The sequence below is a fragment of the Protopterus annectens genome, chromosome 1.part2 (assembly GCF_019279795.1).
Source record: "Protopterus annectens isolate FY-2018-M chromosome 1.part2, PAN1.0, whole genome shotgun sequence".
NCBI classification, from domain to species: domain Eukaryota; kingdom Metazoa; phylum Chordata; order Ceratodontiformes; family Protopteridae; genus Protopterus; species Protopterus annectens.
The window spans coordinates 533,247,373-533,266,141 of NC_056727.1; the positions used below are offsets into that span (position 1 = coordinate 533,247,373).

General features: G+C 42.3%; 1 protein-coding gene across 1 annotated transcript; it reads right to left on the reverse strand.

Moving 5' to 3' along the window:
- Window positions 1-10,866: 10,866 nt before the first annotated feature.
- Window positions 10,867-12,962, reverse strand: LOC122792473 (CAP-Gly domain-containing linker protein 1-like). The gene has a single exon (XM_044060249.1). The coding sequence runs from the start codon at window positions 12,722-12,724 to the stop codon at window positions 11,102-11,104; it is 1,623 nt and encodes a 540-aa protein (XP_043916184.1). The 5' UTR covers window positions 12,725-12,962; the 3' UTR covers window positions 10,867-11,101.
- Window positions 12,963-18,769: the final 5,807 nt, after the last annotated feature.

The window sequence follows — 18,769 nt, forward strand, 5'->3', positions numbered from 1 at the left end:
GCACATACTTTATGAATATGGAAACATCACTGCCTTTGGAGCTTCAGTCCAAGTTTTGGGACCGAAAGGTGTGGAATGAGTTATAGCCTGGTAGTGCAGGGGTGCTTTCTACTGCTTTGAACCAGGTCTCTGTTACAGCGCAAATGTCGATGTTCTCCATTTTAAGGAGTGCTTTGATTGAGTGCATTTTGAAATTTAGACTTCTAGCATTGAGCAGCATGACCCTCAGATTGCATTTGTTTGAAGCTGTTACGGTGGTAATTTGGTGTTTGGAACACTGCCTTAAAAGGCACTATAGGGGTGGCAAGAGCATTGGCCAGTATCTGGAAACCAGGGGTGACAGATGCAGGCCATCTCTGGCAAAACATTGAGGTCTGTCAATCATGTCATCCCAGGCAGACAGATACTGGATCCCCTTAGAATAACACCAGAAACTTAGCCAATTGTTGAAATCAATCATTTTCTACTTGTACTGTGTTATCATTCTGGAATCCGTGGTGGTGGTGCTGCGGTAGCGTTGTCGCCTCACAGTAAGACGCTGTCCGGTTCGATTCTCAGCTAGAGTGTCTTTTGCGTGGTGACATGCGTGAATGGGCGTACCTTCGTTGAAGGTTGTGTGTCAGGGCTGGCAACTCGGCATGTAAAAATCAACTGCCAATCATTAGCAGACCGGAGTTCCGCTGTGGCAACCCCTAACTGGGAAAAGCCAAAAGACACACACACACACACACACACACACACACACACACACACACACACACACACACACACTGTGTTATCATTCTGGGTTAATGGTAGGATGCTGCTCAGAGCTAGGGTCATACCTGCCTGGGCTACATAATCCGAGAGCTCCTCCATGTCTCTTTTTATGTAGTCCAGGAAGGTATGTCTCAGGTCATTCACACCCACATCTACAATGACAGAGTCATATTTGTATCTGCTATTGAGGTATCTGAGTGTGTGTTATGTGGCGGATCCTGGCACCTGACAGGCAGCTGTTACTTTCTCCTTATTCAACCTAGTGAGTGGGACATCAGTGTGCCTCACTATCGAGTCAACTATAACTAGTGTGTTGGGCATGCTGTACTGTCTTAGGGGCTTTGATTGAGTGGCACACTGTTTAGGAGAGTTATGTGTCTCGTGATTAGTGCTGTCATGTGGTGGTCAAGTGCATTTCTGCCTTGGAGGTCTCTGCTGCTTGGGTAGATTTTTATTGAGACCCTCCGCAAAGGTGGGTTTGTGGTTTGTGTTTTTATGTGAAGGCAGTGCTGGTGAGTGTTCTGGAGGGCTGTGTGTTCCATGTGGTGTGGTGCAAGTGTTAACTTTCTCCACTTGACCAGCTATTCCGGTCTTGGATGGAGAGTGCGTGGCTTCCAATTTGGATATATAAGTGCATCTTTCGCAAGTCTGAGTGTTGGAAGGCAAGAGGAGAGGGTTATCAGTGTACATGAGGCAATTGCTCCATTGAAGCTTAGTTTAGAAATTCTTTTTCTTTATTTGACACTGACCTTCAATGTTGTTTTAAATATTTCCTGTGATTTTGAATCCTGATGTTACTGTAAATATATATTTAGTATTGTCTTGTTCTTTTATCATTTATTATTAAATATATTTAAACCTTTCATTGTGCCTGATCTTTGTAGAGATATTTAAGATTTGAGAGTACTTGAATATTTATTTGGTGACACTGTGTGGGCTCTTGATCAAACTACCATGTGTGTTAATATTAATATTACACAGTAAGATTGGACACCCTTTGTTAATGGCCTAAAGTAGCTGATAAGGAGTTGACTGGTGGCAGTGGAAACTATCTTATAGTCTGGGCAGAAGGGGGCATAGCAAGTAAACTTATGCTAGCCGTTCCCAGGTGTGTGTGTGTGTGTGTGTGTGTGTGTGTGTGTGTGTGTGTGTGTGTGTGTGTGTGTGTGTCCTCAAACCTCAAAGAGTGTGTGTGTCAGCTGCTTGGACAGGAACACTGGTTGGACATAGAGGGTGCTGGAGGTCTTGGCTTTGTCATGCAGATAAGATCTCAACTCTATAGCTGTGCTAGTGGGGAGTCTTATTGGGGATCTGGAGGAAGAAGGAGAAACCACCCCCAGATTGACTGTGGTCTCTGTGTGCTCTTAAGGGAAATTGCACTTGATGCAGGGAGCTGTATCTGGAAATACTGTGTGTATACTTGTCATCCTCTCAGTGAACATCTCCCACTGTTGCCAGTGGTGAGGATTGAGGTTCATTGATTACTGGTCCAGTGAAGGGTCATCACATTTGGTGGGCAGTGGTGGAAGCACCACATCACATATTGGGATTCAGTGGTATAGATATTGAAATCCTGTACCTTGTAAACAGTGGTCACTAAAGAAGGTGTTTGTATTCTCAAGCAGCCACACAGTAGACATTCAGAGTTTCATATCACAATTGTTTTATTTATTTTTTGTTAGCTTAGTTAGTCAGGGACAGCAGGCAAGTATGTCAGCAGAGGATTAGGACAAGCTAACAAGGGCCCAGTTGGCTGAGATGTGTCAAGCCAAAGGACTAAAGCATGCCAAACTAACTAAAGTGGAAATGATTGCAGCCTTAACCACAGCTGCATCACAGACCAGCAACCAGGAGGACAATCAGACTGGCCTTGGGGATGTACAACTCTCAGAAAATTAACAGTTCAACTTTGCCTCAGAGGAATTAAAAATCCATCTGGAGTTAAAGAGACTTGAACTGGAAGCTAAATATTTGGAAATATAATCACCAGAGAGACTGTGGCAGGAGAAACAAATGGAATTAGAGTCAGCAGAGAGACTGAGACATCTGGAAGTTGAAGAAAATGAGAGGTAGGGGCAACATGAAAAGGAGATGCTGACCCTACACCAGGATCATGGAAGCAACAGGGAAGGGAGTAACTGAACCCCAGAAGCAATAAAGGTCAGTACATGTCTTCTATAATTTACAGAGAGTGATAATTTTGAAAGCATTATTCATATGTTTGAAAGGGTATGTAAACAGTATAATGTTGACCAAGGGCTCTGGGTACAGTTCCTGACCCCCTTACTCCATAGTAAAGCTGTAACTGCTGTTTCTAAATTGTCTGATACTGATTGCTTAAATTATAATACATTACAAAAATGTTTATTAGAGTGTTTTAAGTTAACACCTGAAGCTTAAAGAAAAAAGTTTTGTGAGCATAGTTGCAAGTTTGATGAAAGTGTGTGTGAATATATTGCTGAGTTAAGCACTTATTTTCATAGGTGGGTGAGTGGGTGTCAGGTCACCACTTTTGATGGGCTGGCAGGCCTTTTGGTGAGGGAACAAGCCCTTAGCACTTTGCCTGAGGACATGAGAATCTGGTTGGCAGATAGAGAATGCAACAATGCAGATGAATTGGGGAAAAAGGGAGACCTATACTTAGTAAGCAGGGCATCGCTCCACAGGAAAAGGATACCCAGTGCTGCACACGGGTCTAAGGGGAACCCATGGTGGGCAGCCTAAACTGCCCTAACAGAGTCTGCCAGTAACAGGGGAAGCTACTAATTCAGGAACATGGCCAGGATCAAGGGTTAAATGCTTTAAATGTAACCAGTAAGGCCATGTAGCATATAGAAGTCCATGGAGACAATGTGGGGAAAATAAGGTAGGGGATCCAACAACTTGGAATAAAAAATGCCAGTGGTAAGTTGTCTGGAGACAACAAGGGTACCAAACTACCACAAGAGGTTATATCTCATCTTAGTAGATGGGAAACAGGCCACTGCCAAGAGAGAGACAGTCTCTTACCTAACCATTATGAAGCATGCAATAGTTAAAGAGTAGCACTACTTGCTTGGGCAGTCTACTCCACTCATAACATTAGGAGGGAACCCCATTCCAAAATACCTTTGGCTAGGGTTCACCTTGACTGGGAAGGTGGAAAAGGAAGCAAGCACATAGGTGTGTTTGAGAGTATTCCGGCAGATGTCCTGATAGGGAATAATTTTGTGCACCTTGTGTGCATGCAGTGACAATCAGTCAGGCTTGGAAACAGGCATGTGGGTCTGGTAGCCTGGGGGGGAACCAGACAGACCACACACTTGAAGCCAGGACTGGTGAGGTGGTTACTTCAAAGAGGGAGCTAACCTATAGCAGTGAGACTGAAGGTGAGCCACAGTTGCTTGTGGGTACTGATGTTCCCTTGGACACAGAGTGACTGGAAGGGCAGAGGTGAGTTGTAGTACCTGGGCTGACAGTGAGGCACTGCTTTTAGAGGATACCAGACTTCCTGTGGAAGGGGAGCTGGGAAAGATTACAAAGAGAGAGTTGAGACAGGCTCAGCTCTCAGACCCTACATTTATATACTGGGACAAAGGGTTACTGTATAGAGAGTGGACCCCTAAGGGAGGGCTAGAGGGCGAGAGAATACAGCAGTTGGCAGTGTCCAGAGCCTACTGTCTGGCACTTCTAGCCATAGCCCATGACATTCCCTTTGCAGGTCATATGGACATAAAGCATACCAAGAGATGTATCATGCTGAACTTTTATTGGCCTGGGATTTCCAGGGATGGTGGGGAGGGTGGCCTAATGGTTAAGGTGCTTGCCTTACAAGCACAAGGTGCAGGGTTTGAGTCTCACAAGGGATAATTGGCTAGGCTTAAAATGGCCCACAAGGGCAGTTAGCCTAGTACTAATCTATGAACCTATGAACAGGTTCCTGCAGTGCCAAAAATTAGGCAAGGCAGAAGACAAGGTCAAAGCTCCTTTGATGCCTTCACCTGGGATTGAGGAGCCATTTCAGAGGGTAGTTATGGATATTGTGGGGCCTCTGAGTACCCCAAGTTTCATAGGGAAGATGTATATCCTAGTGGTAGTAGATTATGCTACCAGATACCCTGAGGCAATAGCTCTGTCCTCCTTTGAGGCAGAAAAGGAGTAAATGCTTTGTTAGAGATTTTCAGCAGGGTAGGTTTCCCAAAAGAAATACTGACTGACAGAGGTGCCAATTTCATGTTAGACCTGCTGGCTTACCTGTGGGAGCCCTGTGGGGTGAAGCACCTAAAGACCACCCTTACCAGCCCCAGACTAATGGTCTGGTAGAGAGGTCAAACTCTACACTAAACAGAATGCTACAGGCATTTGCAGACCGGTTTAAGATGGAGTGAAAGAAATATTTGCCCCATCTGTTGTTTGCTTACAGAGAGGTGCCCCAAGAATTCACACATTTTTCACCCTTTGAGTTGCTGTATGGGCACAGGGTGAGAGGACGTCTAGATTTGATTTGTGATGTGTGGTAGGATGAGTGTGAATCCCACAAGGAGTCTGTTGTGGCATATGTCCTAAACCTCAGGACAAGGATCAGGGAACTCATGGGCTTGGCCCAGGAGAACCTGGCAGAAGCCCAACAGCAGAAAAAGGTCTGGTAAGACAGGAATGCTTGCACTAGAGAGTATGCTGTGGGGGAGCAGGTTATGGTTTTCATTCCTGTCAAACAGAACAAGCTGTAGGTAGCTTGGGCGGGACCCTTCAAAGTGGTAAGGAAGGTCAGTGATGTTAACTACATGGCAGAACTACTAGGCGGGAGCCATGGGCACAAACTGTACCATGTTAACATGATGAAACCATATCAAGATAGAGAGGCCCTTGTGCTGAGTATTTGCAGTGAATGGCAGGAGGAGTCTGAGGGGGATCTGGTGACTCGTTTCCTCAGTCTGGCTCAAATTGACATCTCAGTGGAAGGGGCAGTGATACCCCAGCAGCTATTCCCTACCCAAGTTTGAGAAATCTGAGTAGTGTTACAGAAGTCTGGGGACATATTCACTAGGAAACCAGGGTGTACCCACCTGGTGTGGCACCATGTGGATACAGGACCCCAAAGGCCTATTAAGCAGGCCCCTTGTAGGGTGCCTGAGATGGTCAAACAGAGTCTGAGGGAGGAGCTTTAGGAAATGTTGGAACTAGGGGTAATTCAGGGGTCCAGCAGTCCCTGGGCCTCCTCAGTGGTGCTGGTACCAAAGAAGAATGGCAGCACCAAGTTCTGTGTGGACTACAGGAAATTAAATAGTCACACAGAGTTAGATGCTTACCCCATGTCTAGGACAGATGAAGCCCTATAGCAGCTGGGTGGGGCTAAGTATCTTACAACCATTGATCTTACCAAGGGTTACTGGCAGGTGCCCTTGACTGCCAGCACTAGAAAGAAGTCATCCTTTGTGACTCCTTTCAGCTTGTATGAGTTAATGAAGATGCCTTTGGGATGAAAAATGCCTCAGTGACTTTCCAGAGGTTGGTGGATCAAATCCTAGCAGGAGAAGATTTTGCCCTTGCTTACCTGGATGATATTGCCATCTACAGCTGTTCCTAGCAAGAACACCTTCAGCATGTCAAGGAGGTACTGGCCAGACTACAGAGGGCAGGGTTGACCATTACACCCAGTAAGTGTAGGTGGGTATGGCAGAGGTCTCCTAGCTGGGACATAGAGTGGTGAGTGGTAAGATCAGGCCAAAACCTACCAAAGTGGAAGCTATTCAGGCATGGGCTGCCCCTGTTACCAAAAAGCAGGTGAGGGAATTCTTAGGGACAGCAGGGTACTACAGAAAGTTTGTCCCCAATTATAGTACCATAGCTGACCCCCTCACAGACCTGACAAGGAAAAACAAGCAAAATAAGGTAGTATGGACCCCAGCATGTGAGCAGGAATTCCAGAAGCTTAAAGGAGCTTTGGGAGGACCCCCTGTGTTAGCCAGTCCAGATTACACCAAATAATTTGTTGTACAGGTGGATGCTTCAAACCATGGGCTGGGGGCTGTACTCAGCCAGGTCTCCTTGGAGGAAGAAGAGCACCCAGTGGTTTATCTCAGTCATAGGCTCCAACCCAGGGAGAAATGCTATGCAGCTGTAGAAAATGAATGTCTAGCTTTAGTGTGGGCATTGGAGAAACTACACCCTTATCTGTATGGAAGGAAATTCACTGTAGTTACAGACCACAATCCCTTAACATGGCTACATCGAGCCAGCCAGCAAAATGCCAAGTTACTAAGGTGGATCCTAGGTTTGCAGAAATATGATACGATATGACAGTGTAGCACCACAGTGTGGTTAGCAATGCCAACACAGATAAGCTCTCAAGACAGGGAATTAGTCAATCCTCTCAAGCAGAGTTTCTTAAGGGACACTTGAAAAACTAGCTTGAGTTTTTTTTTTTTTTGGGGGGGGGGGGTGACATAGGAAAATGGTGCCAGCCGCCCAGCTATCTGGAATTTTCTAAATAGTTCTATGTCATTTGTGAATATTGATATGATTTATACAGAAGTGTGTGTAAAGTACTGAGCTAAAATGTAACCACAGCATGCCCTATTGGAATAGAACAGGAATGTTCCTGCACTATTCTGACTGTTTAGATGCATATTGTTTAATGGAAAATGGAACATAGAAGGTTAACTTGCAAAACATCAAGAAAATAAGTTGAAATTAAATTGTTTTACGATTGTACTATAAAAGTTATCTTTCAGTTTCAGTGCAGTAGCAGACACAGTGTCTAGAGCTGGACATTTTTTGCATTGTCTTGAAAGAGAAGTAATTACTAGGTTTGAGATGTAGAAGTGTTCTACTGTTTTATGACTTCCAGTGTTTGTAAACATCTGAGAAATATATATTTTTCACAGGGAGATGCTAGAAATCCTTGTACTTTTTGACAAAGGGGGTTTAGCTTGGGAACTGAAGTTAGTTGACAAAAGGTAATGTCACCCAAGCTAACGCAGCAGTAATATTTGATATTAATTCAAGAACTCTCTCAGAGAGAGATCGTGCATTTTGAATTTTGTCTTTGACCTAACATCACACAAACATTCACTCATCACCACCTTCTGCACTAACCTTGATGTAAGTAAGTTTTTAGGGTATAGTAACTCTTTTAGATTCAGCTAGGAATATAGTAAAGTATAGCTTAGATTTTTCTTTATTTATTTGAGACTGTCCTGCAATGTTTTTTAAATACTGCCTGTGATTTTGAACTCTAATGTAGCTGATTACTTACTGAGTATTGTCTTGTTCTTTTATTATTTATTATTAAATATATTTACACCTATCTTTGTGGCTATCTGTGAGACATACTTCAGCTCTGAGAGTGCTTGCATATCTATATGATGACACTGTACAGACCACTCCTAAATAGCCTTGCTCTTGGTCAGACTATCATTTGCATTAATAGTAACATTACACAGTAGGATTGGACACCCTTTGTTAAGGGCCTTAGAGTAGCTGACAAAGAGTTGGCTGGTGGCAGTGAAAACTACCTTAGAGTTTGGGCAGAAGGGGGCGTAGTTAGTAAACCTGTGTCAGCCTTTCCTAGGTGTGTGTGTGTTTGTATATAAATCAAATCTCAAGGAGTGTGTGTGTGTGTGTGTGTGTGTGTGTGTGTGTGCCAGCTACTTGGGCAGGGACACGAAGCACTGGAGATCTTGGTTTAGCCACTCAGCTGAGATATCAATCCAATACTGTCCCAGTGGAAAGTCTTGCTGGGGATCTGGAGAAAGAGGGAGAAACCAGCCCCAGACTGACTGTGGTCTCTGTGTGCATTTAAGGGAATTTGCACTTTAGTGTGTGTGTGTGTGTGTGTGTATACTTGTCATCCTCCCAGTGTATACATTCCCCAGTGCCAGTGGTGAGGATTGAGGCTCCTTGATTACTGGGCCAGTGCAGGGGCATCACAGAAGGTATAGCATAATTAGGGTTGTACATCTCCACACTGGGACTAGTTAGTGCTAACTTAGATGATAAATATAAAAACTATTATAGTTATAGTTATATGGCAAAGACTATTAGGTAACATGAAAATTAATGGTAGAACTGTCCCTACACTGTATACTAATAAACAGCTTATCATCTCAGGGCCTCACTATTTGGTGGTATTTCCTTTTTGCTTCACCTGATTATTATTCACGTCATCAGCACATCACGGCGTTGCTTCCCCTAGATTACAAAATACAAAGAAAAAAGTCAGAAAAATCACGAGTGCTTTAAATATCGCCCACAATCAGACATTATGCCTAACCACACATAACAAAGAACACCCTTACCACAAACATTAAGGCACACAAGCGATTACCATAATCCATAACAAAAAACATTATCTACAGCATAACAAAAAGTTACCTAAAACATTATTTTAAATATCCATGATATTTATAACATATGTGGTTGCTAAGCCACTTATGTAAATATAAGATATACTGAATATATTTTCTTTTTACCTCTGTATACCACTAGGGAAGTACACCAAGTCTCACCTGACTTCATATATATCTACAGCAGGGCTAGCCACCCAGCGGTGTGAACCTCGGCTCTAGATGATTGTCACTGTTGAAGTGACACCTTGACCCCATATGAAAAAAGGGATGTGGATGGATGTATGGAGACATATATATATATATATATATATATATATATATATATATATATATATATATATATATATGTGTGTGTGTGTGTGTGTGTATGTATAGATTTACTTCACAAGCTCAAAGTTTCAAAATTTCGAAATGCAAATGGTCAAGACCATAAGATCAAAGTTTTGAAACTTTGAACGTTTTGAATGGAGATCGACGTACAGAGCAGAATTGGAAATTTACCATTTTCTTCACTGTAGTACAATCTCAGAGTTGGTATATTTATTTAGTAGGGGCTGCAAACCCCCATGCAAAAACATAAAAAAAAAAATATTTTAAATTTATTTTTTTATTACAATTTTGAAGTTTCATAACTTCAGTCTTATGGTCTCGACATTTGCAGATTGAAGTTTTGAAACTTTGAGCTTTTGAAGTGTATGTGTATATGTATATATATATATATATATATATATATATATATATATACACACACACAAACATATGCATATATATCTAGCGATAGAGAGACATTCTTTCCTAAAAATATGCAACAAGTACTCATGGGTGACTGGGTCATATGCTGATTTTAACTTGTCAGTTCCTTTAGTATATAACTACACTTTACCAGCATGACAAAGGATTTTATAATAGTATGAGATACAGGTCAGTAGAGCTACTAGTATTGCTTAGGAGAGGTATGTGGCTACATCATAACAGTTAATGTGCGTGCATAGTAATTGCATTAGTAATATGCAAGAACCAATATCAACTCTTGTTACCCATTGTATTACAGCGCTCAGTGCTGTACACACATATTTTCACACTGCGAGATACTAGATGACAGCTGTATGCATATTTAGTATGACCATACTGAATTTTATGCTGCAATATTCAAGGCATACCTGAAAAGCCCAACAGTGCTGTAACTCTGCTCATCTCTCACTCTTGTAATTCTGTATCAAACATGTTGATCTGCAGGGCTTTTTTTCTTTTCTTTATTTGTGAAAATGTTTGGTGGTTTACTAATCAACTATTTGCTAACCAGGTAGGTGGGCTAGTCTACTGACCCTTTTCAATCACAATACAGGCTCAGAGAGCATTAAAACAAAGCAGTATACAGAATTACAGTGTATTATAGTACAAGAATGTCAGACCGCCAACGAAAACATAGGTTGTGTCAGTACATTACAGTATACCAGTGTATTAGATTTTAATATACTGTTGGATATAATGACTTTGAGGAACTGTGGCTTCTCAGCTCTCCTCTATATGATACCACTAATACAGCATCACCAAAGTATTTAACATCCCAAGGCCAGGCTCACCACCTGCTGTGGAGTGGAGAAGACAGGGAATAGAAGAGTAAAAATGGGTGCCTCACAGAGAATGCTTTGACACAGTACTGGGAGATCAAACTCCCCTCTATGTTGGTGTCATTCAGAAGACCACTGTGAGATGTGAGGCATGAACATTTCTTTAGATGTGTTCACTCCTCCTAAAGTTGTGACACCCCTTCTTAGCCTTCATTCACTTACTCTGGCCACTCTTTGTAGTTCTGAGCTTCAAGAAACTTCAAGAATGACTTGCCTTACACCAGCATATAATTTCCCATGCATTCTCTGAAGAAACGTTCAGGCAGTACTACCAAATTGGGTCAGCCTGAAATGCACAGAGTTAGAAAAGGTTAATGTGTGGCAGTCCAATAAAATGAATGGTATAATTGAGTAAATATATGCGCAATGTAATGTATTTATTTAATACATGCCCATAAACATAAAGGGTATTCTCCTTCTTTTGTGATTAATCACATCTGTCTGAGTCTCTTGAGAAGCTACTTCTTTTTGGCTTCTTTCTATCTCTTCCCTGAGTTTAACAATATGGCCTTCTAGTGCTGTAACCTTCTCAAAGCTCTGAGCAACTGTTAGCTTTAGATTGTTCATTTCTTCACAGAGACAGGTGTTTTTCTCCTTTTCTTTATGGAAGAGCTTTTTAAATTCTTCATTCTTTTCATTAGTAGCCAGTTCTGCTTCAATACGCAACTGGAGATCCTTCACCTTTGTCTTCTCTTCTTCTAAATGGTTATGAAGTCTCTCCTTCTCTTTGACAGTGGCTTCCAACTGTTTGTAGGTCTGCTCCAGTTTCGTCTCTGTGGTTGTATTAGTAGCCAACGCCACTTCAATACATGATTGAAGGTTCTTTACTTTTCTCTTCTCTTCTTCTAAATGGCTGTAAAGTTCCGCCTTTTCTTTTTCAGTGGTTTCCAGCTGTTTGTGGATCTGGTCCAATTTTGCCTCTCTGTTTGCATTAGTAGATAGCCCTTCTTCAACACATGATTGAAGGTTTTTCCCCTTCTCTTCTTCTAAATGGCGACAAAGTTCATTCTTCTCTTTGTTAGTGACCGGTTGTTGTCTGCAGATCTCTTCCAGTTTCATGTCTGTGTTTTTGCTAGCAGTCAGTTTCATATCACTTCCTGACTGAATGGCTTCCACCTTTCTCTTCTCTTCTATTAACTGGTTGCAAAGTTTCTCCTTCTCTTTATCAGCTATATCCAACTGTCTGCAGATCTGCTCCAGTCCAGCCTTTGCGTTTTCAACAGCAACTAGTCCTGCTTCAACACATTGAAGTTCTTTCACTTTCCTCCTCTCTTCTTCTGACTGGTTGTGAAGGTTCTCCTTCTCTTTGTCAGCGACCTCCACCAACATTTGCATTTTCTCTAGTTTGGCCTTTGTGTATTCGATAATAGCCTTTCCTGCTGCAATACATAAGTGTAGATCATCCACTTTCAGCTGTTCTTTTTCTAACTGATTTTGGTGTTCCTCCATCTGTCTCCTCATATGTTGCATGTGGATTTCGATGTTTAGTATTTCCTGTCTGTGGCGATGCCAGATTGAATCTAATTCTGTTATAAGGTCCCATGCTTTTCTAGCCAGTTGCTGAGCTTCAGAGCGCCACATGCCCTGTTCTTCCATGAGCTGCTGAAGTTGCTGTGTTTTCTCCTCCAGAATATCATGCAACGTCGTCTCAGCATGCCGTTTTCTTAGAAGTCGAAAAGGCGATCTTGCCTTTTTTTGACCACTTTCGAGTGAAATCAGTTCATCCACCAGCTGTTTCATACAGCTACTCAGTTTAGTGGCCATGGCTCTCTCTCCATCACGCGCTATGATGGTTCTTACAATCGTATGCTGTACCTCCTGCATAGTGTATAAACTCTCAAGCAGAGCATTTTTGAAAAACTGGTCAGAAGTTGCTCTAAACTGCCCGACATACTTTGCGCCACACTCTTCATTGTCAATTATTCTTACTTTAGAGTGGTTTCTGAAAGAATTGGCAACATTTCCCGTAGTTGGATGATTGAGATCTCTACCTTCCTGTGACATATTTCTTTCTCGGTTTTTGTAGTCTGCCAAGAGACTTCCTTCCTTTTTAAGCCAACGAGCTATTTATTCTATATTATTTAACCGGCTTTCTGTGTCATGAGCAGTTTCTCTTTAACATCTCTGCTTCTACATTCTCTACGATACCCCGAAATAGGCAGAAGTTATGACGCATAATGCTGAATTTATTAACTTTAAAATATAGAGTTCGTTTGGTTACTTGCAACGTCATAATTACAAATAATGGTTGCTTTGTTTGTTTAGTAATGATCTGTCACAAAATAATTACACTCGGTAATTCTCGGGATTACTCGTAATTTATTGGACCTAGAAATAAACGCCCCTTTCCCCCCATATACACTGTGCTGTGTCCACACATGGGAGGTGACAGTAACGTGAGTGCTAGTGTTCCGTAGTGGTCCCAAACTTCTCAACTTCCTTGCTCAAGAATTCTGATGAAACTCAAAAAAAAAGCAACGAGAGAGGAGAAAAAAGCCGAAACCAGTGACAAATGGAAATATTACTGTAATACATTTTAATAAAGTTAGTAGAGCAAATATATAACGTCTTAGCTCAAGAAATCTGGACAACGACACAAATAATGGAGACACAAAGGCCCAAAATAGGGACACATTTTAAATAATGTTCGTATAAACTTAGAAAGTTGACCGAGTAACAGGTTTTGCAGTAGCATGGATTTTCGGGGGGGGGGGGGGGTGAAGACAGAAACTCCTATGTCTGACGTTATTTCCATAGTCACAGCAATGTACCACTACTACACCATCTTAGTGACTTCAATCCCCAATGATTTGCTAGGAAAAAAAAAACTTTTATGAGGAACAAAGCAAAAACATGAATGAAAAATCTGGACGTGCTGTGAGAATTAGGGTTGCCACCTTTCCAAATGCCCAAAGTGGGACATTTATGCTACAAACATCAAATTTTGCAGGGCAAAACATACCCATGGCCAGTACAAAGGACAGAACTTCGGTTTTTTGCCTAAATAAAAGTTTATTCTTGTAGCATTTTAGTTCTTTATTCTGTTTCTTATAACATTTAGGTGTTTCAGATACAGAATAACTGTTTTATGCAACTATTACATAAAATATAGAAAATAATTTTGTCCTAAAATCTCAGGACATTTGCCATTTTTTCACTTTATTTGCAGGACACAACTGCCCAATGAGGGACTGTCCCTCGCAAAGTGGGACAGGTGGTAACCCTAGAAAAAAATTGAGAGGCATGGAGCTGAGTCGCGCAACAGGTTTTGCATGATCTGTATTTTACGACAATAAGAGGTGCGAATCATTAACATCTGATTGTCTGGCATTACTGAATGACTGCAATCCTCAGTGACTTATTAGAAAAAAAGAGAGACAAGGCGAAAATCAGGGACGTTCTTCAAAATGTTGCACAACTGAGAAGAATGGCAACTGACAAGCATGCTATATAGCAACCGTTAACTGCATGCATATTTATATACATATTTGTAAAGAAAGACAGGAGCAGGTTAGTCTTTGTGTACCCTCAATGTAGTGCACTCTTGGAGTTGGTATATTAAAATAGTAGGGGGGTTGGGGGGCACAGTGCTTCCAAAAGGGGGTGCAGGGGGGCTTGCAAAGATAAAATGTAATTATTTCCTGGTTAACTTTCCATTTGATATCCTTAGTAAACAGGAGCGGCCTTAGGTCAACTGGTGCCCTAGGCAAAAGGGCTCCACGGCGCCCCCCACCACACCACCAGGTGCCCCCATCTTGGTTTACCTACATTAAATAAATACTGGAAAAGCGCCCCTGCTAGAGCGGCGCCCTAGGCGGCTGCCTAGTTGGCCTATGCCTAAGGCCGGCTATGAGTAAGATGGAACTGGCTTGTTCAATAAAGACTGCTTTACGAGGTTGAAGTTGGTATCATGCGTGAATATTCAACAGTTTACAGGGATCCACACATTACGTCACATGCGAATTAGCATGCCTGTCAGTCATCGGGCATTTCCATGCCCATTTTTCCTGTCACTCACTAGCAACATGCTCACATCTGCGCAGAACTAAACGTGAGGTACTGTTCTAATACAAAATCTGCATGCTCACAGTGACTTAGCTCTTAGGTCTTAGAACTTGAACCTAAGCTCCTAAGGCAGCGGTGTTTCCATATTCATAAAGGATGCTCACACCTCCAGACTGTTAGCCCAACATAATGCAGCCGAGATGCTTCAGGTGCAGCTGACATTGGGTAAGACAGCGATTCAGGCTGTAGCCTGCTATAGGTCCCCAACCATGTCCCAAGACTCACACTCCACGTTCTTAAGCACCCAAGCACCCCGGAGAATATTAGAGTCCAACCTAACACTCTCATACTGGGCGACTTCAACTACCCCTCCATTAACTGGGAAAACTAATCATGTACAAATACACTTGCCCAACGTTTCCTGGAATGCATTAATTCCAATGCCCTGGACCAGCTCATTCTTACCTCCACTAGAGGTAGCAACATCCTTTACCTGGTCATTACTAACATGGGTGACCATTGCTCTACACCAATAGTCAACTCCTCCCTGGTTAGATCCGACCACAAGCTAATCACCTTGGAAATCCACATCCCTCTCACCCCCCCAAAGGTAACCACCATGAAAAACTTCTCCAAAGCTAACTTTGGGCTCATGACCACCAAATCATACACTAATACACTGTACAAACATGCACACAAATGCATGGATCTTGCCATACTCAATAGAACCAAGATGGTCTCCTCCAAAAAAGGAAGCCAATCTGATGGTCCCCTTCCATAAACAAACTCTACAACAGAAGGAGGAAACTGATAAGGAATAAGGCGAAGTCCCAAGACTGGAAAAACTCCCTTATCAGCCTCAGCAAAAAGTTGAGATCCCTCATCAAATCCTCTAAAGCTAGCTATGAAAACAGAATTGCTGCAGATAGTAAAGACAACCACAAGGTCTTCTATAGTTATGTAAAGAATCTCCACGCCAGTACCCAGATTTGCTCTGAGCTACTGCGCAATGGTACCCCTATACCGAGCCAACAGATGTTGCCAATATACTGACCAACAGATTCAGTGCCAACTTTACCCCCTCTCCCCCCAAAGGACCAGTCACAATACCAGTAGATTGTCAGGCACCCAGTATTACTGCTGCACAGGTCAAAACAGCACTGTCCAAGGCCAACAATACAGCTTCTATGGGACCTGACTATCCCTGGCTGTGTTCTACATGAACTACAGAGTGAACTGGCACCTCACCTGTGTACCTTGTTCAATCACAGCCTCATCTCAGGCTTTGTCCCTACCAAATGGCGCACTGCTACAGTCATCCCTCTCCACAAAGGAGGAGAGACTACAGACCCTGGGAGCTATCGCCCCATTAGCCTGACAAGTCTGATATGCAAAGCTATAGAACGCATCATCATGGACCTAATAAACAAGGATATAGAGAATCTCCAAACTCTGGATCCCACACAGTTTGGTTTTGTGAAGAGTAGATTATGCCTGCTTATTCCCCAATCAGGAATCATAGAAAAACTCACTAAGTTAGGCATCAACCCATATATCACTAGGTGGGTTGCAAACTGGCTCACAGGTAGAACCCACAGTGTCAAAGTAGCTGACTTCAAGTCAGACTGCCAACCAGTCACGAGTGGAGTCCCACAGTGTCCAGTCCTTGGTCCTCTCCTGTTTGGTATCCCCTTCTCTGAAGTCCAGGCCAACATGAAGGGACTCTGGCTGACAAAGTTTGCAGACGATTGCAAGCTGGGAGCTATTATTAACTCCCCAAGTGATGTTGACATCCTACAGAAAAGCTTCACTGAGACCAATGACTGGTGTCAGAACCATGGCCTTAAGCTCAATGCCAAAAAATGTGTCGTCATCCCCTTTGGGAAAAAACTTGGTTCCCATGAATTATCACATCGATGGTAGTCTGCTGAACACAGAAGGCATTATAAGAGATCTGGGAACACAGGTTGACAGCAACCTCTCTTTTGACCACCACATTGCCACTGTGGTCAGAAAGTACTTCTATGTTGTTCATCTTTCTGCTTTTCCCGGTTAGGGGTCATCACAGCGGAACTCCAGTCTGCTAATGATTGGCAGTAGATTATTACGGTGCCAGCTCAATGCCCAACCTTCAATGAAGGCATGCCCATTTATGCATGTCTTTCGAACGCCACTCGACCGCAGGGAGGACATGCAGACTCCACACAGAAGGCACCCCAGCCAAGAATCGAACGGGAGAACCTCTTGTTGTGAGAATGCTACCGCTGCACCACCGCGGCTTATGTGGCACATCTCATTACTAAGGGTTTTGCATCCAGGAAGAAAGAAGTCATTGTCTCCCTCTACTCTTCCCTCATTAGGCAAGTCATTAAGTACAATGCCCCATTTGGTATGTACCTCACTAAACACCTGCAACAACTGGAGAGGCTGCAAAAGTACCTCACAAAGAGGATCCTAGGCCTTAAACATTTGTCCTATATGGACAGACTTAAAAAACTTCAACTATTCTCTGTCTCATATCGCCTACTTAGAGGCGATCTCTGCTTGACTTACAAAGCCATGTCTGACCCAGCTCTGTTAGAAATGCTACATCTAAAGAAATCCCATTTCCTCCACATAACATGCTCTAGAGACTTCAACCTCATTACCGGAATCAACAAAACATGCTGGAGGGACTGGTTCATAACCCAGAGATTGCCCATGCTACGGAATAGACTTCCTATACATGTCAAGCAGAGCACCTCACTGGCCCTCTTCAAGAGAAATCTTGATGAGTGGATGGGAAATTTTCACCCCAGGGATCACTACAGTATCTGTACTCAACAGAGGCACTGGGAACTAAAGTTGGGTGGCATGATGCTAGGGTAATCCTATGGGCTAGGCTTGTAAAGGCTCCATATGAACCTAAGAGCAGCACTAACACAAATAGGTTTAGTAAAGAAAGTTCCAGAACTGGTCACCAAGCATTTTCTTTCTTTGACACTAAGAACATCCTTGAATAAACCCATTCCCTACTTGGAAAAGGGGAACTAGTTCTATCATTCCTTGGGGACAGTATGTGATGAAGAACAGGTGGAAACAAAACAGTCTGATCTGTAGGATTAGGAATGATCCCTGGAAAGGAGAAATTTCCTCCCATTGCCATCTGCAACCTTGATGAATGATTTTCAGAACCATTTGCCTGAAATAATCAGTTGCTAAAGAGAAAAAAATGAATATAAAGATTTATGGAAGAGAAAGGGGGCCAGACTAGCAGGGAGTCACAAAGTCTCTTGAATAGTCATTCAGACTTGTTAGAGTGCCCTTCATTTTGGGAAGTTTGATACTTCTTTTTGAACCCCCTTGCCACTTCTTCTTAAACATCTGTTTACCTGCATTCTGTTGAGAGTGTTTATTCTGTTTTTTGCCAAAATTGGATGAGGAGAAAGAAAATCCCTTGGAAAACTTGGAAAAGGAGGGCTGAAAAATCTTAGAGATTCCTTGGATCAAGTTGCCCTATTCATCACACTTTTTTAAACAACTTTATTGAATTATCACTTGTGATATAGGCAAATTTACATTTATATAAAAATAATCAAACTGTATCAAGTTCATATTAAGAAACATTATACTTCACATATATTGCTATATATCATATAACCTAATCAAGAGTACATAAATTATTCAATTCCTGCCTTTTTTTAAACAAGAAACATCTTATTAAATCATCACTTACAACATAGGCAATCGTACAATTATATAAATGAAAACAACCCACACCGACACAATCCTAGTTGCAAGCATTTTGCATCACAAGCCATGCTGACACACTCCCATTTGCCAACATTATACATCAATTATATTCTACCCAGTCATTTCAGTCAAACATTACATAGCTCATTTAAGTCTTGCCTTCTTTTAAATCTCATTCCTCTCCTGTATGTATTGATCCCACAGTTCCCATTTTTCTGCTAATTTGGTGAAGGGTGTAGTTACAAACAATTGGAAGATGTTACGATTTAACCCTGTAATGGTTGGAAAATTGGGAACGTGTCCTAAGTTCAT